Source organism: Lissotriton vulgaris, unplaced genomic scaffold (genome assembly GCF_964263255.1).
Source record: "Lissotriton vulgaris unplaced genomic scaffold, aLisVul1.2 SCAFFOLD_2498, whole genome shotgun sequence".
NCBI lineage: Eukaryota > Metazoa > Chordata > Amphibia > Caudata > Salamandridae > Lissotriton > Lissotriton vulgaris.
Window position 1 is genome coordinate 70,905 of NW_028240934.1, and position 27,057 is coordinate 97,961.

Here is a 27,057-nt window from a genome sequence, read left to right on the forward strand (position 1 = left end):
CCTCTGAGCTAGTTTTAACCTACACCACACTACACTTTCACTTCCGGCGTTCTCAGTCACTTTTGATATCATTCTTTCTCTTTTGTGTTGTATTGTCTTCTCCCACCCTCTTGCTCCACCGCAGGTGTTGGCTGCACCGGGGTGCTTTGTAGCAGCCCTATGATAAAGCATGTCACACAATTTTGTGAGTGAGGGCAGTATTAAGACACACCGCACGTGCCACCACGAGACATAGACTTTTTATTGCTACCTACTCCTTTTGGTGTAAAAAGCAATATTTGTCTGCCACTAGAGTTTTAGAGAAAGCAGTCATGGACATTGGAAACTAGAAACAGGCAATGGCATGCTTGCCGAGGAGCGTCTTTCGACATTGCAGCTTGCATAAAAAGAGGAAAAAACGAGGAGAAATAAAAGTATTTTTTCCTTGTTGCACCACTCTTATACCTCCCCTGTGAAAGGAAAGGAATGTGACACATTCCCAGGTTTACGAATCCTCGTAATTCTTGGAATGCTTCAGATTCCATGGGTGTTGTCCGGGAAGACACACAGAGACACCCCTGGAATTCCAGTTTCAAGCAGTGTTCTGCGTGAAAGGGGCGGAATATGCTACTTACAAGTATGCATCTGTTCTTGGCATAGAGGGCTGCAGAGTGGTACATTATGAATAGATCGCCATCTGGTGTTGGGCTCGGATGATTGCACTTGTTTTTCTCTTGGAGAGTCTTTTGTATCTTAGTGACTCCTCCTTTGGTTGCTAGTGCGCATGGGCATCGGCTCCATCCTTAGATTGTTTTGCCATAGTAGGGTTAGATGGAGTAGTATGATAGAATACAGATAGAAATGCCCATGTAAGTGTATCTAAATAAGATATTGTTGGAACAGACACAGGTTTCCGGGGAGGCTGGGAGGGCATGTACCACTCTGCAGCCCTCTATGCCAAGAACAGATGCATACTTGTAAGTAGCATATTCCGTTCGAGGCATATGGGCTGCAGATGGTACATTATGAATAGACTATACAGCAGTTCTCTCCCTAGCGGTGGTCGCCCGTGTCTGTTGCAACAGTCTGAAATAAAGTCTTTAGTACAGCTTGTCCCAATCTAGCTTGTTGTGTTGTGTGCACATCTACACAATAGTGCTTTGTGAAGGTATGCGGTGTAACCCAGGTAGCTGCTTTGCATATGTCATCTAGTGGAATGTTTCCCAAGAATGCCATAGATGCTCCTAGTTTACCTGTAGAGTGAGCTCTAGGAGGAACAGTTAATGTCCTCTTTGCCTTTAAGTAGCATATTTGTATACATTTTACAATCCATCTGGCAATGCCTGCTTTAGAGATGGGATTGCCCTTATGTGTAGGAGAAAACGCTACAAATAGCTGTTTTGTCTTTCTGAAAGTTTGTGTTCTTTCTATATAATACAATATTGCCCTTCTGACATCTAATGTGTGTAGGGCCCTTTCCGCTACCGTCTGTGGTTTTGGAAAGAAGACCGGTAGTTCCACTGACTGATTGATGTGGAATGCTGAAATTACTTTAGGCAAGAATTTTGGGTTTGTTCTAAGAACCACCTTTTTTTGGTGTAACTGCATGAATGGTTCTTGAATTGTAAACGCTTGTAACTCACTTACTCTTCTGAGTGACGTGATAGCTATGAGGAAGGCCACCTTCCATGTGAGGAATTGTATTTCACACCTATGCATAGGTTCAAAGGGTGGTCCCATTAGTCTGGTAAGTACTATGTTGAGATTCCAGACTGGAGAAGGTGGTAGTCTTGGTGGAATGACTCTTCTGAGTCCTTCCATGAAAGCTTTAATTGCTGGTACTTTAAATAGGGAAAGATGTTGCCTGTTTTGTAGGTACGCTGCTATAGCTGCGAGATGAACTCTGATAGAGGTATATGCTAAGTTGCATTGCTGCAAGTGTAGTAAATAGCAAATAATCTGTTTAGTAGATGCGTCCAGAGGGTTGATGTGGTACTGTTACAGTGTACAGCAAACCTTTTCCATTTTGCTGCATAGCATGCTCTGGTGGTAGGACGTCTTGTTTGTTTAATGACTTCCATACATTGTGGAGGTAAATCTAAGTATCCAAACTCTATGACCTCAGGAGCCAGATCGCTAGGTTCAATTGTTTGGGATCTGGGTGCATTATTTCTCCATGGTTCTGTGTAAGGTGCATGGGTAATAATCTTAGCTTTTGATGTGGCACCTGTGAGAGTTGTAGTAGCGTGGTGAACCACGGCTGTCTTGCCCACGTGGGTGCTACTAGTATCATTGTCATTGAGTGCTGTTGCAGTTTCCGAACCACTAACGGAATTAGTGGGAGAGGGGGAAAAGCGTAAGCAAATTTGTTGGACCAATTTATCCATAGTGCATTGCCCTGGGACCGGTGGTGTGGGTACCTGGAGCGAAGTTTTGGCATTTTGCGTTCTGATGATTGGCAAACAGATCTATCTCTGGTTGTCCCCATCTTTGGAAGAATGGCTGCAGTATTTGGTTGTGCAGCTCCCATTCGTGTACTTGTTCTGACTCTGCTTAGGATGTCTGCTATCTGCTTTTGAACTCCTGGTAGGTGTTCTGCTAACAGATAGATCTTTTGTGGAATGGCCCATCTCCAAATGTCCTGTGCTAGTCTGGACAGTTGGAGAGAGTGTGTCCCCCCCTGTTTTTGAATATAATACATTGCAGTCATGTTGTCTGTTCTGATCAGGACTGCCTTGTTTGTTATCTGCATTTGGAAAGCTTTTAGTCCTAGAAATACTGCTAGTAGTTCCAAGTAGTTGATGTGCAGTTTCTTTTGCTGCACACTCCATTTCCCCTGCACTGTGTATTTGTCCATGTGCGCTCCCCATCCGGAGAGCGATGCGTCCGCTGTCAGTATCGCTTGTGGAATCGGTTCTAGGAACGACCGTCCTTTGGAAATGTTTGTTGTGTTCCACCACTTCAGAGAGCGATGCGTACGGTCGTCTACCAACACCAGATCTGTAATCTGACCTTGAGCCTGATTCCACTGTGTCGCTAGACACTCCTGTAGTGGACGCATTTGTAGTCTGGCATGTGGTATTAGTAGTATGCAGGAGGACATCATGCCTAACAGCTGCATAAACACTTGTGCTGGTAGTGAGTGTTGTGGTTGAAATCTTTGTATTAACTTGACCATTGTCTGTATCTTGATTGGATTGGGTATGCTTTGGCTCTTTCTGTGTCTATAGTAGCCCCCAGGTATTGTTGAATTTTGTTTGGTTGTAGGTGTGATTTTTTGTTGTTCACCGTAAACCCTAGGTGGTGCAGCATTGAATGGTCTTCTGTGTGTTGTGAATGCATTCTTCTTGTGACTTGGCCTTTATTAACCAATCGTCCAAGTAAGGGAAGACATGTATTTGTTGTCTTCTTAGGTGTGCTGCCACCACAGCTAGGCATTTTGTGAACACTCTTGGTGCTGTTGTGACACCGAACGGAAGGACTTTGAATTGATAATGTTGTCCTTCCACTACAAACCTTAGGTATTTTCTGTGGGCTTTGTGAATTGGGATGTGAAAGTAAGCGTCTTTTAGATCCAGTGAAGAAAGAAAGTCCCCTTTCTTCAATAAAGGAAGTACTTGTTGGAGCGTGACCATGTGGAAATGTTCCGAATTTATGTAGGCATTGAGAAGTCTGAGGTCCAAGATTGGTCTTAGGGACCCGTCTTTTTTGGGGATTAGGAAGTATAGAGAGTATACTCCTGTCCCTTGTTGATGTTTTGGAACCTTCTCTATGGCATGCTTTTGTAGTAGTGATAGTACTTCTTCCTTTAATAATGTCAGATGGTCTTGACTCATTGGACGCTGTTTGGGGGGGATGTTTGGTGGGGTAGCAGTGAGTTCTAGGCAATAACCATGTTGGATAATTTGTCTCACCCACTTGTCTGATGTGATGTTTTCCAAAACAGGTAGGAACTGTGCTAGACGTCCCCCGACTGGTGTTATGTGGTCTGGGGGAAGTTGTATTAAGTCACTGTTTTGGGGTTGGGGAGTTGCGGTTGTTATTATTTCCCCAACCTCTACCCTTGTTGTTGTTACCTCTGTAACTACCTCTTGAATTACCTCTGGGTGACGTTGGCGTAAAAGAGGTGGATTGCTGACTTGTTCCTGTACTCTTTGAGCCCCCTCTATAGGTGGATCTACGAAAGGAACCCCTTTGTGTTGGCTGTTGTAATGCTCCCATTGACTTAGCTGTTTCTGTGTCCTTTTTCATCTTTTCTAAAGTCTCATCTGTGCTTGAGCCGAAAAGTGTCTTATGATCAAAGGGTTGGTTCAATAAAGATGTTTGTACTTCCTGTTTGAACCCTGAGGCTCTAAGCCATGCATGTCTCCTTAACATGACACTGGTGTTGATGGATCTTGCTGCAGTTTCTGCCGCGTCTAGGGTGCACTTAATGGAAGTGTTAGTTATTATCTTTCCTTCCTGTATTAGCTGATCTGCTCTCTTCTGATGTTCTTTGGGGAGATGTGTGATGAGTTTTTCTAACTCATCATAATGTGCCCTGTCATAACGTGAAAGTAGCGCTTGTGTATTGGCTATACGCCAGCTATTTGGCGCTTGTGATGCTACTATTTTGCCTGATGCATCTATTAATTTTGACTCTTTATCAGGTGGAGGAGCCTCTCCTGTAGATAATGAGTTCGCTCTTTTGCGAGCGTTTGAAACTACAAGCGAGTCCAGAGGTACCTGCCCTTTGATAAATATTGGATCCTTTGGAGCTGCCTTATATTTTTTATCAATTCTTGGATTTAACACCCTAGCCCTCACTGGGTCTTTGAATATGTCTGCTGTGTGACTGAGAAGACCCTTCAGCATAGGTAGAGTACCTGATGTTCTTTGTGCAGTAGGTAGTGTCTCTAATAGGAAATCCTCTACCTGAGGTTCTGTATGTAGATCTACCTTATGATATTTTGCTGCCCTATTAATGAGCTGTACAAACCCTGCGTTATCATCAGGTGGTGAAGGCTTTGAGGGATATAACTCTGGGTCGTTGTCATCATCTGACCCCGCGTCATAATTTTCCCATGGGCCATCCTCATCTGGGATAGTGTCATCATCCCCCTGAGGTTCTCCCTCCCCTGTATCACTGTCTACATCTGACTGAGGTGTAGATGGTCTTGGTGTAGAAGGTGGAGGAATATTTGGCATAGTGTGAGGAATAGGAGAAGAGGGTGTGACTCTAGGTCGAGGAGAAGTAGGAGGAGTTGTATTTGTCCCCAGTGTTCTCTTTTTAGAAGGAAGAGGTTTGTCTTCTAGCTGTTCATTCTTCCTCTTCTTCGTCACTACTTTGCCAGTTTGTGGATTGATAAACAAAATGTTTTGTTTGGGATCTGTTTGCTGCTCCTGTGTCGGTACCGAAGCTTTTGGTTCCGAAAGGTGCCTTTGCTTTCGATCGTCAATGTTCGGTGTTTTCGGCACCGAGTGTTTGCTCGATTCCGATTTTTTCGGTGTCGAGTGAGTCTTCGACGTCGAATCATGTTTCTGTTTCGACATGGAATGTTTCGATGCCGAGCTTTCCCTTGCATGAAGCTTCGGCGTCGAAGTCGATGTCGACCGCTTCTCGGATCCGACATGGTGGGAGACCGAGAGTTTCAGTTTCAGTTTCGGTTTCGTTGCCGGGCCCGAAGGCGGGGCGTCGGAAACTTTCTTCTGCGGTTTGACCGGGCTCGAAGGCGGGGTCGTTACCACACGGGGTCGGTTTTTGGGTAAGGGGACGTCGTCACTCACGGTTTGTTGCACGTCGAGTTCCTCGACATCCGACTCGTCCCCTTCCGACCCCGACTGATCCTCTTCTTCATCGAGGTGCTGGTCTTCGAACAGCTCCGGGATTGCCTCCGACTGCATTCTGGAAACCTCGTGTCTTCGAGCTCGACGGTTTCTAATCGTCGACGTGGAGGAGAATGCTGCGCAGGCTTCGCAGTCCCTGGATTCGTGTTCAGGCGATAGGCAGAGGTTGCACACCTCGTGTAGGTCCTTGTGTGGGAACTTAGCACCACACGTTGGCCATTTCTTAAATGGAGTCCTTTCCATGGACTCCGGGCTTGACCACGTCGAGAAAGGCCTCCTGTTCGTCGACTTAGATCAAAGTTTTTCTTCGATGTTGGAGTCGAAACGCGTCGGAATGGAAATGAAAATCGCGTTCGATAACAATACCGTCGAATTGGAAAGGAAATATGCGCCGAAAAGTCACTTCTTTCGAAGTCGATCTGGAGTGTTTCAATCTTCATCCGAACCCAATGGCGGAAAAAAACAATCTAAGGATGGAGCCGATGCCCATGCGCACTAGCAACCAAAGGAGGAGTCACCAAGATACAAAAGACTCTCCAAGAGAAAAACAAGTGCAATCATCCGAGCCCAACACCAGATGGCGATCTATTCATAATGTACCATCTGCAGCCCATATGCCTCGAACACATATTTACAAGGTTATGAAAAGCCATGCAAAATGGTTTTGCGTGGCCTTGTAAATATGCTGCGTCACATTGCGTCACTGGAGCGTCAAAGTGACGCTCCGGCAGTGCACAATTGCCGCTAGGGCCTCGTAAATGAGGCTCTGAATGTGCAAGGATCTTTACGGGGGACCATGTCCAAGGATCTTTTTCTGTTTCAGGAGGACACGTTTGGGAGGGTGTGTACCAGCAATTTTAGCTGACATCTAGGAGAGTTTCTCGACAAGTAACAATATAAACTATCTATTGCAACAACTTTTGAACAATTTGAAAAAATATTACTTTGCAAATTGTTACGAATCAAGGACACACTACAGAATAAATTAAAATAACAAATAGGAAATGAGAATTGGGTTCCCGAATGCCAAAATATCGATCATTACAATATTGAGGATATCATAAATGAAATCTTTTAAAACTGCAACATTAATTTAAAGCCAATATATGCCAGAGAGTCATATGGGTGGATACATTTAGGGCTGCAGTACCTGTTCTCTTGATAGCTCTGATGAGACAATCTTCACCTAGAGAAGAATCAACCAGCATACACCCTGGAACTTCGTCTAAGAGACTTATAATGTCCTTATATTTAAACTCTTGTCTGGAGACTTCCAAGTCAATATCATGTCTCAGCATCATAAACTTCTTTAAGTCCCGAACTCTCAAGCCGACAGAAAGTGAGCTCACCATATCCCTTATGAAGGTGAAAATTTCAGTGGGCTCTGTGAATACAAGGAAAATCAATATTTGTAAATTGTCTGCCAATTTAATTAAATCTCCTATAGAGACTTACTAAAGTCTATTTCTAACAACATCTTTTTGTTTACAATAGAACTGGTGGAAACTGTAACATAATTCTGAAATGGACATCCGAGAAAAGAATAAAGCATTACATTTATGTGATTACAATGAAATAGTCACACAATTTAAGCAAAGTTACTAACATAAATGTCCAAAATGTAATGCAGACAGAACGAAATGCTGAAAAGAGTTGAACTTCACTTGTAAAAGTCAAAGAGGAAGACGAAGATTAAGGGTCTAACTATGACTCTGGCGATGTGGGAGCGGGCCGTCACGTCACCGCCCCACTACCACACCACCAAAGTCGACCGCCACCTGCCTGCCAGATTGCGAGTTTCTTTGTGGTCTGGCTGGTGATGCTTTGGCGGTCCTGCTGCAGTGTAGTTCTAAGACCCATATGTGAGCCTTAGAATTGCAGCACCAAAGCCCATTTTGGCATGGCATGGAATGTGCTGTCCATGCGGTGCAGGAACAGGGGTGTATGCACACAGGTGGGCACAACACCCCATGCACTGGGGCACCAGGGGGCCCTTTAAGGCCCCCTAACTTTCCTGACCACAACAATTTTCATGGCGGGCGCATCGACATGAAAGGTGTGGAGGTCTGAAAAGTCGAAATATACATGGTTGTGTCGTAGTGGCACCACCAGCGTATTGCTGCCCCAGACTCCTTCTGCCACCACCAAAGGATCATGGATCCCTGGTGGTTGCAGCGATCCCATGACGTTCCAACCATCAAAGTTGTAATGCAGCAGTTGGACATCCACTACGGCAGTAGCCACACTGCCACCGATGTGCCACCGTGAGTTTGGTGGTCCACTGAATGCCACACTCATAAACAGGCCCTAAGTATTCTAAGTGCCTCTTTAAAGACTGATTTTAAATAAGCCTAGTATGCACATACTGCATTCACATTTGATGATCACATAATAATTAAAGAGAACATATTTCTCACTTCTCAAATGGTTTTCCAATCAAATTCTCCAACAGTCTTTACAATTTATGAAACAGTCAGAGGCCTCCCAATTAACATGAACTTTTCTGTTTGTAGTAAAAAATCACACACCCGATTGGGCATGGGACTGCAATGACATATTGGTTCCCAAAGCTGATGGAAGACACACATGACTCCACAGACCACTTACCAGCCTATTTACCATGTTAACTAACTGTAATCGATTCCTATGGTAAAAGGATTTGTCCCGCCAAAACATAATATCTGCTAAGTTTTGTTTTAATTCATGGCATAGCATATATGAATACGAGTTTGCCACAGAGTACCAAAGGTGACCGTGCGGTCTTCCTCAATCTTGAATTACATAATGGGCGCATGAGGGCATCGGAAAAATAAATTACTAGTGTCAAAAAATCCTTAACCAACTGCGGCAATAACATTCCTGGTAGTAACTTCAGCAGTATAGATAGTCCGGGCACGTCTTCAACTGTCCCTGTTGCCCCCCGTTGTAACTCTTACTGATGCCCCTGGTAGCCCATTATCAAGTGCCCCTGACAAGCGCACATTAAAATCTACGTCCATTGTAATAACAGATTCCCAACCTCTGAGAAAACATGTTAAAACTCTTTCTACGACTAATCGTCAGTCTTCTTCCTTTTTACTCGGTGGAGCGGGAGGAGGGCGGGCAACCGTTCAAAGAAAACATCATCTGCAAGGGAACACTTGGCTATGAACCCCCCTAAATTACCAGTTAACCAACAGCACCCAGAATATGCCACTCTAAATGCTTTAGGACAGAGCTTTTCTCTCAAACTTACAACAGCACTTAGCTCTTTAACAGAGCAACTAAAAGGTTTCCAGACAAATGTCCTATCCCGTCTAGATAAGCTGGGAATGACTTTCCCAACATCAGCCTGTGCCCCAAATTGTAGGGAACGTCCAGCTCTGATTCCACATCCCTCCTCGATGGAATCAGCACAAACCCCTCATGGTAATTGCTATCCCCCCTACAATTTTAGCAAGGGCTGACGACATGAGTAATGTATCTGTGCCTATGCCAGAAGGTTGCGATCGCCTTCTGCCGGTTGCTACAGATAGGGCAGGTACCAGAAATAAAGCTTTTGCAACCAGTTTTAATCCTGTTACACAGCCTATGCCGCCCAAACAGGTTCCAGAAATTCTTTTTTTATGCTACTTCAGTGCCACCACCAGTCTTCCCTACATCCAACATGGATCCCCTGGAGCTTCCGCCAGCAGCTACTCCCTACGTGGTAATTCTAGCCAACGTACCCACAGTTTCTAGTTTGTACCTTAATCCTGGGAGTCGCTACGGAATAAATCTTTGAACTGGCTTAACGCAGGGGTAGGCTTTGATAATGCACTCTTTGCTGACTTAAAAATGATTAGGCGAGTCAAATGGATGGGCTCAGGTTGCAAAACTCTGGAGGGAGACTGCGTGGTGCTCTCATTTACATCCCCTAACTTAGTACATTTAATATAAGAGAGAGCTAGTTTTCCATCTCTTACGACTAAGCAGATTGTCATTTTACCTATAGGTTTTTCCTATCAGCCACCCGTTCCGTCCGCTCTAGAAGTCCTGCACCAGAACACCAGATGCACTTTCCTGCATTACAAAATCCCTTGATGAAAATGTTCAACAGATTAGACCCCCTCTCCACCCTATGTGGTGTAGACTGACTGACAGGGATTCTAACCAGTCCAGCGGTGACAAACTGTGTAAACTTGCCACATCTGTAGAATGTGCCGAGGCCTCTATCTTGTACTCTGAGGAGATCCAAAAGCTCCACAAGCCCTGTCCTCCTCGGGCACAACATCTCAACACTGTTGTTTCCCACAGTATATTGACATCATCTCACACTGTCACTGAGACTCCCATGGAAGCCAATATGGTTTTATATTTGAATGTTGCTGGTCTACGCAATAAAAGCGTCAAGAGCTAGTGGCTTGACTTTATTACCAAGTTTCATATTTTATGTTTCCAGGAAACTTGGTCTGTGGATCCGATACATTAAAATGGTTTTAAAACATATCACTACCCGGCGATTCAATCTAATAGCGGACGTCCTAATTGGGGCCTGTGTATTTATGTATCAAATTTACTGTTTCCCTTGAATACAACTGTAATTGCTACCAGTGCGTTTTACCTTATTGTCATTTTACAAATGTCTGCACACTCTTTCATTGCTATTGTTAATTTCTATAACAATGCCTATGGCCACGAAATCACTGCTGTTCTCAATTGTTTGGAACAATAACTCAGAGATAGCCTTTCCAGCTTACTGCAAGAACTCCCTAATCCCCTGGGGCGCGATTTTAATATACGCGCATGCTCGCATGCGCCTAACAAGATTTGTGGCATGACGTCCCCAGATATTAGTGATAATACTCATTTTTCCCACACAGCTTACAGGGATTGTTTAAATGACATGCTTTGTGAACATAACCGGTCTTTCTGCAACGAGCGTACTAGTCCACCCGTTCCAGTGCGCTGTACCTACAACGGCAGAGGTGAGAACAGCGTGCTAGATTTCTTACTCTTCTCCCACCACCACTTTAATTCAGTACAAGGATTTACATTACACAACACTGCCATCAGCGACCACTTTCCTCAAAGCGTCACGCTGAATATTAATCTCCTGGCCCAGAGGGGGGATGCACACAGAGCCATAACGCTCCAGAATATTGATGCGGCAATGGGTATGCTCTAATAGGATCCTTGGTTAAGGATATGGATTCGTTCAACTTCCTAGCAACATTAATTCAAGAAAACAGGGAGTGTTTTGAACAATGTCTTGACGAAAACACAGCGGAGATGAGTTTGTCCAATCATTTAACTTTATAAAAAAGGGCATCCGTGGAGGGCTGGTTGTCACGCAGAATAATACTGGGACACCCCCTCCTGGCTGGTTTGATGCGACATGCTCCAAAAAACACAAAACGCTAAAAGGTGCCATAGACAGAAAAACGCGCCAGGTCCTGGAGGTACTCGAATGCACAAAGGTATATAACAGGGCCATTAAGCATAGGAAAAAATCCCTAAACGAGGATTCCTAGAACAGTTTGCTTAAATCCAATCCCTTCTTATAACTTTGAGGACCACCCACGAGCCGAGATAGCCATTACAGAGGCTACTTGGCCAGCGCATTTTTCCGATCTATACCCCCCCACAAATGTCACTGACCATCTCCCTTTTAGATTCCTTAGTAAAGATGGCTGGGCGTATTCTTTTGGCTCGTCTGCAGGAATTGGCAGACTCTAATAACATCTTCTCAGACCTGCAGTATGGTTTTAGACCTGGGCTGGAGACCACCAAACAGGCCATTAACTTGGATTTTTTTAATCAGCAAATGCACACATATTAAGGAAGGGAACATGTTTCTTGAGTAGGGAGATGACAGTGGCATGTTTACAGGTGTCTAGGATAAGTGGCTAAGTCAATGGAGGAGTGGACAATATTGTGAGAACATCGCTGACTTGTCTGAGTTCTTTGGTGAAGGCATGGTGAGGGTGGAGGTCAGAGTGAGCCCCTGAGTGGATGGATTTCATTGCGGTTGTGATTTGATCAGTGGTGACACTGGGCCACATGGTCGGGATTTGTTCTTTGGCCGTTAGGGAAAGTTGATTTGCAAAGGTGACGGGTCTGGTTGAGGTTGGAACAGCAATATATAACAGTGACTTTGTTACCGAAGAATTCTGAGAGTTTGTTGCAAGGTCTTGAGAGGGGGTGATGTTCCTGGAGGTAGCTTGAGGGATGCCAAACTCTTCCGCAAAGTTAAAACATTACCTTGCTGCTTTCCATGCTTGCACTGATGGGGTCTGGCAGGGCTGTATGCTTAGTGTCCTGGATTTACTGATGGTAATGCCTCAGGGCATTTCTGAATATGTTTTTGTCTGTGGTGCCTTAGCTCATTCTCCCCTTACGCTTCAGTTGCTTGCAGTGGTATTTCCTCAGCCTGAGTTCCCCTCTGTAATCGATGGCATGTGGTCGGGGTCTAGCTGTTGTGTTTCGCTTCAGGAGAACCAGTGTATTGGCAATGCGGTGATCCAGCTGTTGGAATTCTTGATGTGTTTCTGCAAGTTGCGTGTGTAGTACAGTGCATCCAGTTGTGTTCTGTGCTGTTTATCCAGCTGCGACGAGCAGATGCATTGGTGGCAGGTTTGCGCTGGTGCCGGATGGGAATGCTAAAACTGACAAGGGGATGGTCTGTCCAAGTCACATACCTACTCTACATGATTCAGCAGCTCCATTTACATAATTGCATGCAGAAATACCTAAATGGGATTGGAATATTGACCAGGAAATTTTCTATTGAAAACACAGTCGCAAAGGCTGTGTACTTGCTCCTCTTCTGGTAAATTAATTTTTGGCAGACTATTATAACCATTCATATGCTTTCTTTGTATGCTGCCAAACTAATTCTGTTAGCCTGTACCCAGGGTGGCCTGCAAAGAAAGATCAAAGTTTTGGGAGATTATTGTAGATAAAATAATCTAACTATAAATATATATAAAACCAAACAGGCCATGCTTCAGTGGTATTTAAATAAATAACCACTTGAGTCATTCATACAAATAACTGGGTCTTAATTTTGAATTTAAGTTGAACTTGGTGACCCACTTTTGTCAGTTGGGAAATTGCTTAATAGGAACTGTCAATGCCTTGAGAAGATGTACCTCAACTTATGGGAGCTACTCGCTCATGCTGCTCTTTCGAGCAGTCTGTGGAAAATGAATACCCAAAGCACTCTTTGGAGCAGAATTGTTCACGTTTGACTAGAATTGTGTTTGGGAACCACTTGAAGGTTCATGCAAAAAAATGCTTTTGGCATTCCCTTCAAATATGCCTTCAGGATAGCATGCTATCTTGTTGAGTGGAACCAATTAGTCAATGCTGCTAGTAAGCTTTAAGCACAATACTGCTTTCTTAGTTAGCCTCAAAGAGCACCGTAAAATAAATCTGTACAGTGAACATGATTGAAAGATATATATCCCTACCTATTTAGAGTCTGGGAAAGATTAGGGATCTAATGTTTAGACTGCGCTTTGAAGTGGATTTTCCCAGGTGCTTTGGTTGTATTTGCCATAAAATTGTTTCAGAGGAAGGCCTTTTCTTTGCCTATGTAGTTGAAATTTTAAATACTGCCTGAGGTATCTTCTCTTCAACTGTGTCTCCTCTTAGAAGACAGAAAGATGATTCTGCTCCTTCTCTTTTCGAAAAGGTGGTTTTCAAACTCTGACAAGGCCCTAAGTTTAATTTTCGGACTTTCTTCTGCTTAATTAACATTTGCCTTTGGCCAATGTTTAAAGGTGTCTCTTAAGAAGTCTACTTGATGAATGCTAATCTAGTCCCATGGTAACTGTTTACAGTTTGACCTTGATTGTTATGTATGTGATATGAATTCTGTAGGTTCTTCTACTTTAGACGAATGTCAAGCGTAGTAGATGTCATTCTAGTGAAATCATGCTGTGGCTAATATTGACATGTAGAAAATATGCTGCTAACAATACTGTTTGTCACTTTATCACGTACTACTGATGCACTTGAATGTGTCTGTCTTCAATGTTCAGAAACTGTTGATGTATTTAATATGTTAGATAGGATGTTTATGTTTGTTAAAATTTCAACAGGGTACCCCAAATGGTAATAGTATTTGTTACATTGGATTTATAGGTGGCAAACTGTCCCACTGTGATGTTTTAGACTTTCCTTTGTACTACTATGAGTTTTTTTAATCTTAGATATAAATCAGTAAATAATTAAATAAAGAAATAAAACATTCTACTTTTCCTTTTTTGTGCAAGTCATAAACCTCGATATGCATCCATTGACACTATGAATTTTGCCAAATATACCTACAAAAGCTGTATGAAAAAATAGGTATAGACTACTTTAGAGTATGGGAGATTGTTGTGAAACAATCTGGACACACATTTGTAAAATAGTCACTTTTATAGGAGATTTGGATAGGAAACAATTTAATTATGGGACTTCATATTAACTTCAGAATATTATGTTAATATATATTTATTTTCTTGACTTGAAAAATATTTTGATTTAGTAAACTAAAATATGAATTTAATTAAGTAATTTATATTAAAATTAAAATATTTAACATGTTCAACTGATGCAAACTAAAACAAATACTTGTTTATTTACACTATATCTAAAACTAAAACAAAAGTATTGAATTATAAATTATGATTTTAAAGTAAAAAGTATTCATTTCAAACAATCTGACAATTTTTAAATTAAACATTATATGAAACTAAACTAATAATTACAATATCATCTGTATTACTCTAGTCTTAAATATATGTATTTATTAAATTTGACTAAAAATGGAAATAATTATAAAATGATATATCTATACTAATATAATAAAGAGAGAGCCCAAACCTTTGAGGCGGGTAATCTCAAGAACCACAGCACCAATCACAACACCCAATACAGCTTTGGAAAGGGAGTTGCAGCAGAAGGACATAGGCTATGCAGACGCCCACCATATACATTTAAAAGGTAAAAGAACCGTGCCAGCAAAGTAGTCCCTTGTGGGCGTGTCTGCGTTGTGCTGTGGGCGTGACAAAAGCTCGGGGCATTTGGTATGTTCCGTCCTTCATGCCATGTCTCATATTGTGTGCTGTGGGCGTGTGCTGGGGGTGGGGGCGTGTGCGGGGTGCGGGATTACGGGGAAAAAAAGCGAGCGTTGTGCCGAATATTTCATTGTTTATTCTTCCCAGGTTCTGTACATTCCAGCTCTGGGTGTGCTTGCCCCACGCTCCCAGTGACGTGCACCTGCTTTACTGTATGGAGGTCAGGCATGGCGCTATTCCCAAGGGCCGGAAGGAGCGCAAACAGGGGCCATTGTGCAGGAAATGTAATCTCGCCTTAAGTTCCTGTGACGCCTGAAGCGCACACTGGAGATTTTCCACTTCTGTTGCGCACAGGCCTCGCGCCACGCACATCCGGACACAAGGCCCGCCTCCACGGACATAGAAAGAAAGGGACTATCCCGCCCCCGGGAATATGTGATGATATTCCGCAAACCAACATCCTGCATACCATCACTCCGCAATTTTTTTAACGCAGGACTATTACTCCGCAAATACATCAATCCTAAAACGTTTACAACGCATATGACTTTATCACGCATGCCATTATAACGCAAATGCATGTGTGGTAAAGTCATTTTCATTGTAAAAGTACATTATTAAAACATCAAATATTTGTTTGTATGTGTATATATATATATATATATATATATATATATATATATATATATATATATATATATATATATATATATATATACACACATTTTTTAAATTTATTTAAAAAATGTATTCTTTTAAATTGCATTATTTATGTTATTTGTATTTATTATTTTATTACCCTTTACACCCTAAAAACTAATCCCACCCTGCTCCCTTTAAATACCCCTGTACCCCATAATCATAACGCACCCTTACTCCTTAAAATACCCCAACACCCTTAAACACTAACCCATCTTAACCCTATAAATATACCCTGTACCCCAAAACCCAAACCGATCCCTAAACCCTAAAAATACCCTTGTACCCCAAATACCCAAACCTAGCCTTGAACCCTATAAATACCCCTGTACCTCAAAATCCAAACCTACCCCTGAACAAAAAAAATACCCCTATACCCCAAAACCCAAACTTAGCCCTGAACCCTAAAAATACCCCTGTACCCCAAAACCCATACCTATCCCTAAACCCTAAAACTACACCTGTACCCCATAACCCAAAACTATATCTGAAACCTTAAAATACCCAAACCCCCAAAACATATACCTCAGTACCCCAAAACATATAGCCCTATACCCATACTTACCTTATCCAAACATTTAAAAAAAACATGTTTTTACCATTCATGCATTTACAACGAATTTCGTTGTAAATATATGCGTGGTAAAAGCATATAAAATGTAATGCTTGCTTTATAATGGCATTGCGGAGTCATGGTACTTTCCTATTGAAAGTATGCAGAGTGATGGTATGCGGAAAGAAAGTTGCACAATAATGGGTGTTTGCCCTCCCCCGGTAAGTACATTGATGGCACGGCGGCCCACATCTCCAGCAACATACTCATATATGTTCACCACCCATTTGAAAAATGCACAGGTCTCTCTCATTGATGGCCAGCACTGACATACACTTTTAGACACACCTCCCACCACAAGTTCTTGAATTGCGAACTTTAGAGCTGGGGAGCTACGTTCGAATCTCGGCATCAGCTCAACATCCTGTGATTCCAGGCAAATCGCTTTGTCTCCCCGTGCCTACCACAAATAAATGTTTTCTTCTGTAATGTAAATTGTGCTCATGCCATGTTGCCGAGTTCGCGCTATATAATATTGCAAGGAAAAATAGAGTGGGGAAACTCGAGTTCACACACTACTGAACGCGCACTCTTAAGTGCATCAGCAGTGCATTGTGAATCGGAGCGTTTCACAGGCCTGTCACAGAAATGCTATCAAAACGAAATCCTACAAAAAAATATACTACTGGCCGGCAGCAATTCATACCCGGACAACGTCGGGATGGGCTGCTAGTATATATATATATATATATATATATATATATATATATATATATATATATATATATATATATATATATATATATATATATATATATATATATATATATATATATATATATATATATATATATATATATATCTAAAAGTAGACAAAAGACATTCATGCTACTCATTAAAACATTAATTAAATATAATTTTTTACATTCCAAACCTTTTGCAACTGTTTCAAAAAAGTAATAATTTTGCATAAAATAGTTAAAAAATGTACACTACTCATCCCAAAAAATAAAATTAAAGACTAATAATTGAATATGATAATTGCAAATTCTACCAACATTAAAAAAACATCAATTGTGGGAGATTCAAGTTTATTAATCGTACTCCACTGTTACTATATTGTTGAAACAGGATTATGTTAGTTACCTTTAAGCTTCTATTTATAGTGTGTAGTGCTGCAGATTCACATGCTATGCATACTCCTGCCACCTAGTGTTGATCCCGGACCTTACAAGTTGTTTATGTCCAGGAAGCTTTATGATCGGCTTTGTGCATTGATTCTCCTCTCCCTCAAGGCATTAGGCATGTCGAAGTCTTTGTTCCTCAGACAGTTTTGTTTTTTGCCATGAAAGGAGTGAGGATATATTTTGCTTTGTAAGCATTCTTTTCTTAGACATGCTGCTTTGTAGGTAATTTGTCACCATCTCATACCTGTGGGGGAGGGTGCATGTGAACCTGCAGCATTACAGGCTAAGAATAGATGCTTACAGGGTAAGTGACATAATCCATTCGTAGCATGTGTTGGCTGCAGATGCACATGCTATACATAGACTGCAAAGCAGTACCCTACCACGCGGTGGCTTAAGGCATGAGATGGTGCAGTTGCTTGAAATAATGTTTTAAGGACATTTGTCCAACTAGAGCTTGGTGCATTGATTGAACATCCACAAAATAATGTTTTGTAAAAGTATGTAGGTTTATCCATATTTCCTAAAAAAACATGGTTGCTCTTTTTTCCTTGTTGAATGAGCTCTTGGTGCATGTGGTAATCATCTTTTTTTGCTTTTGCATAACATATTTGAATGCATTTCACAATCAATTCTGCTATACAGCTTTGGATATAGCATTTCCTTTTGTTGGATTAATAAAGGAGACACAAAGTTGGTTGGTGTTCCTGAAGGGTTTAGTACATTCCACATCATACATAAGTGCCCTTTTAACATCTAAGGTGTGTAGGAATCGTCCCGCCACAATTTGTGGTTTTGGAGAAAAAACTGGTAGTTCCAAGTTTTGATTTGAATGAAATGGTGAAATAACCTTAGGTATAAATGTCAGGTTAGTACGTAAACACACTTTGTCTGTGAAGACTTTGAAATAAGGCAATGCAATGGTGAGAGCATTTATTTCACTGACACTTCTTTATGATGTTATTGCTACTAGGAAAGTTACTTTCAATGTTAAAAAATGTATTTGACAATTGTATAGTGGCTAAAATGGTGGTCCCATAAGCTGTGTTAGTACAATTTTTAAATTCCACGCTGATACTGGTGGTGTACACGGTGGAATGGTCCTTTTTAATCCTTCCATGAAGGCTTTGAATACAGGAATACTAAAACGTGATTTGTGTTATCTGTTTTGAACAAATGCAGCAATAGCTGCTAAATGTATTCATATTGAGGTGTATGCTACTTGTGACTTTTGTAAATAAAACAGATAGCATATTAGTAGCTGTTCTGTTGCGTATCACAATAATGTAAAAAACGCTTTCATTTTTAGCCACATAGCATGCTCTTGTTGTAGGTCTTCTTGCTTCTTTTAAGATTGGCACACATTCTTCAGGTAGATTGAGATACCAAATTCTAAGACCCCAGGTGCCAGATTGCAAGATGGAGTTATTAAGGGTTGGTATGTCTCACCCTGCCATTGCTGTGTGTTAGAAGATTTGGATAATGTGGTAGCTTCTCATAAGGTCGTATGGAGAGCTCTATTAGTATTGTATAACATGGTTGATGAGCCCATGTTGGTACAATTAGATTGAAAGTCATTGGAATCTTTCTTAGTTTTCTGACTAAAAAGGTAGTAGTGGGAGAGGTAGAAAAGAATACCCAAATATACCTCAGCAATACGAATCATAGATCATTGCCCTTGGATTGTGGGTATGGATATCTGGATAGGAAGCTTCGGCATTTTGCATTTTCCTTTGTTGAAAACAGCTCTATTGTGAGTGTTCCGCACTTTTGGAAATATGTTTGTAGTAAGGTACTGTGTATCTCCCATTCTTTTACCTGCTGGTATGTCCTACTGAGGAGATCCGATATGGTGTTCTCCTCTCCTGATATGTATTGTGCTAGGAATTGGATCTCGTGATTGTTGGCCCATTTCCATATCTTTTGTGGTAACTGGGACAATTCAATGGAATGGGTCCCCCTTGTTTCTTTATGTAATACATGGCAGTCATGCACGTAAAAGGACTGCCTTTCCTTTTATATTTTGTAAGAAATGCGTTGAGAGCCATTGAAATGGCTAATAGCTTCAACACGTTGATGTGTAACAACTGTCGTTGCGGTGTCCAGTGTCCCTGGACCACGATGTCCTTCAAATGTGCTCCCCGTCCCAGAAGTGATGCATCTGTTGAGATTTCTATTTGCGGGATTGGATCCTTGAAGACTCTCCCAGCTAAAATCTTGTGATTGTTCCATTATGATAGAGCCCGATGAACCTTTGTTGGAACCAACACTAGATCTTTCAGATTTCCTCCAGACTGAGATGCTAAACACTCCTGGAAGGGTTTCAAATGTAGGCAAGAATGAGTTACTATTGCTATACAAGAAGCCATCATTCCTAAAGTCTCATGACTGTTTCACTGGTAGATGATAATGTGGCTGAGAAAGATCCAGTTGTTTCTGTAGATTGAGAACCCTTTGAGGATTGGGTAAGCTGTCCCCGAAATGGTATTGAGAATTGACCCCAGATAAGGTTGAATTTGGGATGGTTGGAGATCTCATTTTGTCACGTTGATTGAGAAACCCAATTGATGCAGTAAATGTATTGTCTTTTAGTTGTCTGCTACACATTTGTGTTTGGAATCTTGATCTGCCAATCGTCAAGATAAGTAAACATATAAATATTTTATTGCCTTAGTTTTGCTGCTACTACTGCTAGACATTTTGTGAATACCCTTGGGGCTTTTGTTAATTCAAAAGGTAGTACTTTTAATTGATAAGATGTCCACTAACCACAAATCTTAGAAATTTTCGGTGTGATGGAAGGATTGGAATATGGAAGTCCTTCAGGTGTAATGCAGTCATGAAGTTGCCTTTTTGGAGTAGTGGTATTATATCTTGCAGTGTTACCATGTGAAAATGTTTTGACAGTATATAGCGATTTAGTGGCTGTATATCCAGAATGGGTCTTCAGGTTTCGTCTTTCTTTGGTATTAGGAATAAACAGAGTAAACTCCTTTGTTTTAGTATTTGTATGGGACTCTCGTAATGGCCCCTTTTTTGCAGTAATGCCTTTTCTTCTTCTTTGAGCAGGTGTAGATGTTGTGGATATAATACCTGCCGGTTTCGTGGAATATTTGGTGGTTGTTGAAGTAATTCTAGGTAATAGCCGTGTTTGATCATGTCTAAGACCCATTGGTCTGATGTAATGTTTTGCCACACTAGATGGACGTTTTTGTAGTCTTACTCCGACAGGTGTTCTGTGGTCGGGTGGAAGTATTAACAAGTCAGTTAGTTGTGGGGGTGAAGGTGCCCTTGTTGGGTGTGCCTCTTTCTCTACCTCTGTTATTTTTGTATCCTCCTCAATAATAACCACACCCTTGTTGATGATATTGCTATTGTTGGAATTGATAGGAAGTATTTGCTGTGGTAGAGGTTTTGCTGCTCCTCTATCTTGGTACTTCTTAAAGAGCTGTTGCTTCTCTGTAGTGGCTTGCAAAGCACCCATTGGCTTTGCAGTATCAGTGTCTTTTCTAATATTTTCTAGTTGATCATCTACTGCACGCCCAAAAAGATGCTCTCCATCAAAAGGTACATTTAAAATATGTTGTTGTACCTCAGGTTTGAAGCCAGAAATGTGTAACCATGCATGCCTTCTGAGCATAATAGAAGTATTCATGCCCCTTCCCACAGTGTCAGCTCTATCTAAGGCATAAGCTGGGTGTGGTGTGGTGAGCAAAAGAACGCTGGATTAAACCTGAATCTTTGTGACGGGGGTGACTGTTTGCATTGTTCAGCATTCCGTCCATGAATTGTTCCTTTTACATTAGATGGTATCATTTGAAATGATCGTCCTTTCATTAACTAGATCTCCCCCCCCCTTCCTTCGGTATTCCTCTGAACAATGTTGCATGAGCTCCTGTATTTCATCACAGGTAGCTCTGTTTTAGCGTGAGAGGAGTCCAACAGAGTTTTTAATCCTCCAATGGTTTGCATGGGCTGTAGCAACTCTTTTTGCTGCTGTGACCATTCTTTTGCTTTCTTTAGCTGGAGAAGGTGCTTCTCCAGTGCCTTGTGCAGCAGCTCTCTTCCTAGCAGTGGCGAGAACCAGTGGATCTTTAGTTGGATGACCTCAAATATATATTGGGTTGTTTGGTGAGGCTTTATATTTCTTTTCAATACGTGTGTTAGGACTCTTGATTTTGCTGGGTCCTTGAACACCTCTTTAGCCACATTTAAAATAGATGCAATCATAGGCAAATATTGGACAGTTCTTTATGCGTGTGATAGTGTTTCAACCAGAAAGTCGCTTTCATCCCCGGTTGAATGTATTGGGAGCTTATGGTATTCAGCAGCTCCTTGTATGACACTGTTATAGGAGGAAGTGTCATCAGGGGGAGAATGTTTTGTGGGCACAGGTGGTTCTATGTCATAACCTTGTAGGACCACATCATCATCTTTCCATGGGTCAGGTGTGTCATCAGTATTGTGTGAACCTGGAAATCAGTGTTGTGTATTTCTCCCTCTTCTTCTCCTTGTGGAGATGGTGAACGAGTATGTTGTGAATCAGGTACACTAAAAACTATAGGGTTTGTGCCTCTTTCTGTTTGGATCATAATACTATGCGGAGTCTCAGATAGTTGTCCCACTTTTGGTTTTCTTTTTGTAGCCTCCTTTCTTTTTTTGCATGAACTGTTGTAGTCCCTCAAATACTAACCCTTGATCGTCAGTGGGTTTAGTACTTTGTAATGTTTGTTTCTTGTGTGCAGTTATTGTGCTCTTAGCAACAGTCTGTGCCTTAAGAGTACTGTAATCATGGCTTTTCTTCTGTTTAGAAGAGTGTCCGTGGTGTTTCTCAGAATTCGGTTCCGAAGTATTAGGCTTTGTTCCGCTTGATTCTGAATAATTTTTCAGCTCCGATGTTTGTCTTGGAGCTTTTCAGTGCTGATGCTTTTATCGGTTCCGATTGATGCCTTGGTGCCGAAGGCTTGGTTAAAGTCAATGTGGCCTTTGGTGCTTTAATTGTTTCGGAACCTTCCTCTTTCTAATGCCTGGCCACCCGATCAGGATACTCTTGTCCTTTCTTAGTTCTGAGGCTTCGTCACAGTGTCGGCCTGAACCAGACGAATGTGGCGCACCATGACGGTGTATTGGTGGTGTGTGAATGTATAATCTTTTTATGGGGTTAGTAGTTCTCATGGTACGTAAAATCCTACAAAAGGGAACTACGCAATACCAAAATCGCATTCTATGAAGACAGAATTAAAAACGCTGCCTGTTCGGCCCACCAAAACCTTCGCCGTTCTCAAGGAATTCCTTCACGCCCCTGACCCCCTATCAAACCACTGGACCCCAAAGCAGCGGAAAGCAAATGCACTAAACTCGCTACCTTCTTTGATGAGAAAATACAAAAAATTCTCTCTGCCCTTCCCCCCATCGAACCCAGTCAAATGGACAGGGATCCTGCCATTCATCCCATCCATCTCTCCCTTCTTCCTGATAGCCCCTCACCCTCCCTGGACGCCTTCGGTCCAGTCTCCACGGAAGAGGTAGCGGCAACACTGGCCTCAATCAAAAGTGGGTCCCCTCTCGATCCCGCCCCCCTCCGCTTTCTGAAAAAAGTGACCAGCACCATCATACCCCCCCTCACGGCACTTATCAACTCCTCCCTCTCGCAGGGCCTAGTCCCCCCCAGCTGGAAAGCGGCAGCGGTCAAAGGCCTACTAAAGAAACCTTCTCTAGACCCCCAGGACCTCTCCAATTACAGACCTATCTCCCTTCTCACAGGTAATAGTAAGATCACGGAGAAGTTAGTGAACAAACAACTTTCACTATTCCTGGAGAACAACAACTTACTCGGGGTCTCCCAGACAGGGTTCCGTCCAGGCCAGGGCACTGACATCACCCTCCTGGCAGCAGTGGAGAAGGCCAGAAGCATTCTGGACACGGGAGGATCAGTGGCAGTGATCCTCTTGGACCTCAGTGCGGCCTTCGACACTGTGGACCACCCTACCCTAATCCAACGACTGGGAGAAATCGGAGTAAGGGGTACGGCCCTGAAGTGGCTAAAATCCTTTCTAGAAGGCCGATCCTTCCAAGTCTGGGAGAACGACAGCCACTCACCCTCCATCCCCCTCCGCTGTGGAGTACCGCAGGGTTCATCCCTTAGCCCAACGTTATTTAACGTGTACATGGCCCCGCTGGAGAAACTGGTCAGTCCGTTCAGCGTATCAATCATCAACTACGCCGACGACACCCAGCTGGTGGTAACCCTCTCACACCCTCACGAATCCCCCTCTGACCTCCACAGTTGTCTCACTGAAGTCCACAGCTGGATGAACTCCTCTTCACTAAAACTGAACGGTTCCAAGACCGAGATCTTGCTGCTCGGACACAAAGGGCCCTCCCTGCCGCCACACCTCTGGCCCAACTGCTTGGGTGACCCCCCTGCACCCAAGGAAGAGGTCAAGAGCCTAGGCGTATGGATTGAAAACGACCTGAGCTTCAGAACACAGGCAAAAAAGACGGCAGGAATCTGCTTCGGACTTCTCAGGGCCTGCAGAAAGATCTTCCCCTTGCTCCCCGCGACCGCCAAGAAACTCCTGATTCAGGGCCTCATCCTGGCAAGACTTGACTACTGCAACGCAATCTATCTAGGAGCTCCCGAAGCCACCCTCAACACCTTGCAGAAAGTTCAAAACGCCGCAGCCCGCCTACTCACTGACACACCCGCCAGATCATCGGCAAAGCCAGCTCTTAAGCTTCTCCACTGGCTCCCAGTCAGAGAAAGGGTTGCCTTCAAGGCCCCCTGTCTGGCCCACAAACCCTCTATAACAACGGCCCTCCCCTCCTCAAGGAATTCATCATCCCCTACAAAGCGGAAAGGGCCCTCCGGTCCAGCGGAGAGAACCTCATCACAGTCCCCAGAGTTAAAAAAGCCAGGTCCGGAAGCCGCCGCTTCTCGGTCCACACGGACAAACACTGGAACAACCTCCCACGGAGACTGAGAACTGAACCCAATCTCCTCCAGTTCAGGAAATCACTAAACACCCTTCTCTTTCCTCACCCATAACCCCCTCCATTGCTGAACCCCCCTTGAGTTTCAGGTTCTAGTGCTGGGATGCTCTAGGGTTACTACGCGCTCTACAAAACCTTTAAATAAATAAAAATAAATACGTGGAGTTGTTCAGGTCCTCGATCATAGGTCTGTGGTCAGAGCCTGTGATTTTGGGTGTACTGGAGCTAGTTCTTTCCCAGAAGATACTTTGGACACAGAATAGTGTGAGCTGGTTATTACCAATCTACCTTTTACTAGGACACTGGTTTCACTTTCCGCGTCACTGTCGAGTGGGATGGTTATGCTCAGAAGTGAGTCCCATGCTCTCCACACCACTGGAGTCAAGCTAGCCTGGCTGAAGACGGCTGATAGCCAGAAACCGGTCCTAGGATGCTTGATTCCGGTCCAGTAAAGACATGGCTTGGCAGTTCGGGCTGGACTGTTTCCATGAGGCACAGGGTCAAGGCTGATTTGCATATGTCTGAACTGGGGTGGTGTGGAGTGCAAAAAAACAATGTATTTAGGCCCAGATCTCTGTACTTGGGTGAATGTATGACATTGTCCTGCTTTCTGTCCATCAACTGTTGTTTCTGCATTTGTCACCCCGAGTGGGATGGGTATGCTCAGACGTGAGTCCCATGCTCTCCACACCACTGGAGTCAAGCTATACTGGCTGAAGACGGCTGATAGCCAGAAACCGGTCCTAGGATAGCCAGAAACCGGTCCTAGGATGCTTGACTCCGGTCCACTAAAGACATGGCTTGGCAGTTCGGGCTGGACTGTTCCCATGAGGCACTGGGTCAAGGCTGATTTGCATATGGCCATGTCTGAACTGGGGTGGTGTGGAGTGCAAAAAACAATGTATTTAGGCCCAGATCTCCGTACTTGGGTGAATGTATGACATTGTCCTGCTTTCTGTCCATCAACTGTTGTTTCTGCATTTGTCACCCCAAGTGAGATGGGTATGCTCAGACGTGAGTCCCATGCTCTCCACACCACTGGAGTCAAGCTATCCTGGCTGAAGACGGCTGATAGCCAGAAACCGGTCCTAGGATGCTTGATTCCGGTCCAGTAAAGACATGGCTTGGCAGTTCGGGCTGGACTGTTTCCATGAGGCACAGGGTCAAGGCTGATTTGCATATGGCCATGTCTGAACTGGGGTGGTGTGGAGTGCAAAAAAACAATGGATTTAGGCCCAGATCTCTGTACTGGGGTGAATGTATGACATTGTTCTGCATTCTGTCCATCAACTGTTGTTTCTGCATTTGTCACCCCGAGTGGGATGGATATGCTCATACGTGAGTCCCATGCTCTCCACACCACTGGAGTCAAGCTATCCTGGCTGAAGACGGCTGATAGCCAGAAACCGGTCATAGGATGTTTGATTCTGGTCCAGTAAAGACATGGCTTGGCAGTTCGGGCTGGACTGTTCCCATGAGGCACAGGGTCAAGGCTGATTTGCATATGGCCATGTCTGAACTGGGGTGGTGAGTGCAAAAAAACGATGGATTTAGGCCCAGATCGCTGTACTGGGGTGAATGTATGACATTGTTCTGCATTCTGTCTATCAACTGTTGTTTCCTGCATATTATGTGTGAGCGAGCAGTCAATCCTGTCGTGATCGAAGGGTCTTTTTTTCTAAAACAATGCACAGGGGGTGCTCCGGAGATTGGCACAAGTTACGGATGTCATGTGTGTAGGAGTGTGCACACTATACTCTGCTCCTAGGACACCTTCTGAAGAGTTCTTTCTTCGTCTCCATCAACCAGAGATGATCATTTTTTATGTTTGAGTGTATTCGGAATCAGGTAAGTCATTCCCAGGTGTAGAAGTTGATTCCAGTGATGATTTTTTTTCCTGTAGGGCTTGTGGCGTCAAATCTTCAACAGCTTCGACATAATTCATCAGAGTCAGATGAAGAAAATAAACTTTCTGAGGGACAAATTCTTTGACATGCGCAATGCCTGGAGGGGGAGTGCAATCGGCGCACAACACCGATCATAAAGCTTCCTTGAGAAAAACAACTTGCAAGGTCCAGTCCCAACACTAGATAGCAGGAGAATGCATAGCATGTGTATCTGCAGCCAACACATGCTACGAATACATAATTAGGTAGTGATATTGATTTTCTTAGTCCACTCTCTCAAACACTGGTTATAGTATATACATGAAAGTGCTTGGGTTTACTATTTTAAAGAATGAGGCTTACTTTTCTAACTGCAATCCCAGTAAGTGCAAAAATTTGAGGAAGGCTCCATATACTGTTCTAGCTTTGATCATATTTACTGCTCTAAGTCCAGTCTCACAAACATTGGGAAAGTCCGAATAGTGGGGTTCAAATTTAATAATATAACTCGAATCCCACAAACAGTGTGGAAAGTGCATATATTGGGATGTTAGATTGTCTATTTTAAGTCCAGGGCCACGAACATTAGAGAGAATGCATACATAGAAGGTCAGGGAAGGGATCAGATTTACAATCCTAACTCCAATGTCAAACACACTGGGACAAATAAATAAATAATGTTTTTATTTATCCATATTTTTATTATCTGAAGCTGGTATAACATCTAAAGCTGTATGCAGGCCAGACATAAAAAAAGTCAGTAATAAGTCACAAGTAAGCAAATTTGTCTGAAAATGTCGGACTATCCAAATACATTTTCTATTGGGCCTTGATGCCCTGCAGACACGGGGTGCAGGCTCTGCCATGCCACTTTCAAAAGGAAAGAAAGACAAAGGAGAAAGCTT

At 43.0% G+C, this 27,057-nt stretch overlaps 1 protein-coding gene across 1 annotated transcript in view; it reads right to left on the bottom strand.

Annotated features, from left to right (window-relative positions):
- The window catches only part of LOC147672479 (uncharacterized), a 234,907-nt gene that overhangs the window by 67,673 nt on the left and 140,177 nt on the right, over positions 1-27,057 (bottom strand). The window contains exon 4 of the mRNA XM_086948008.1: positions 6,956-7,189. Within this exon, the coding sequence (XP_086804134.1) occupies positions 6,956-7,189 (234 nt within the window). The remainder of the gene's footprint in view (positions 1-6,955; positions 7,190-27,057) is intronic.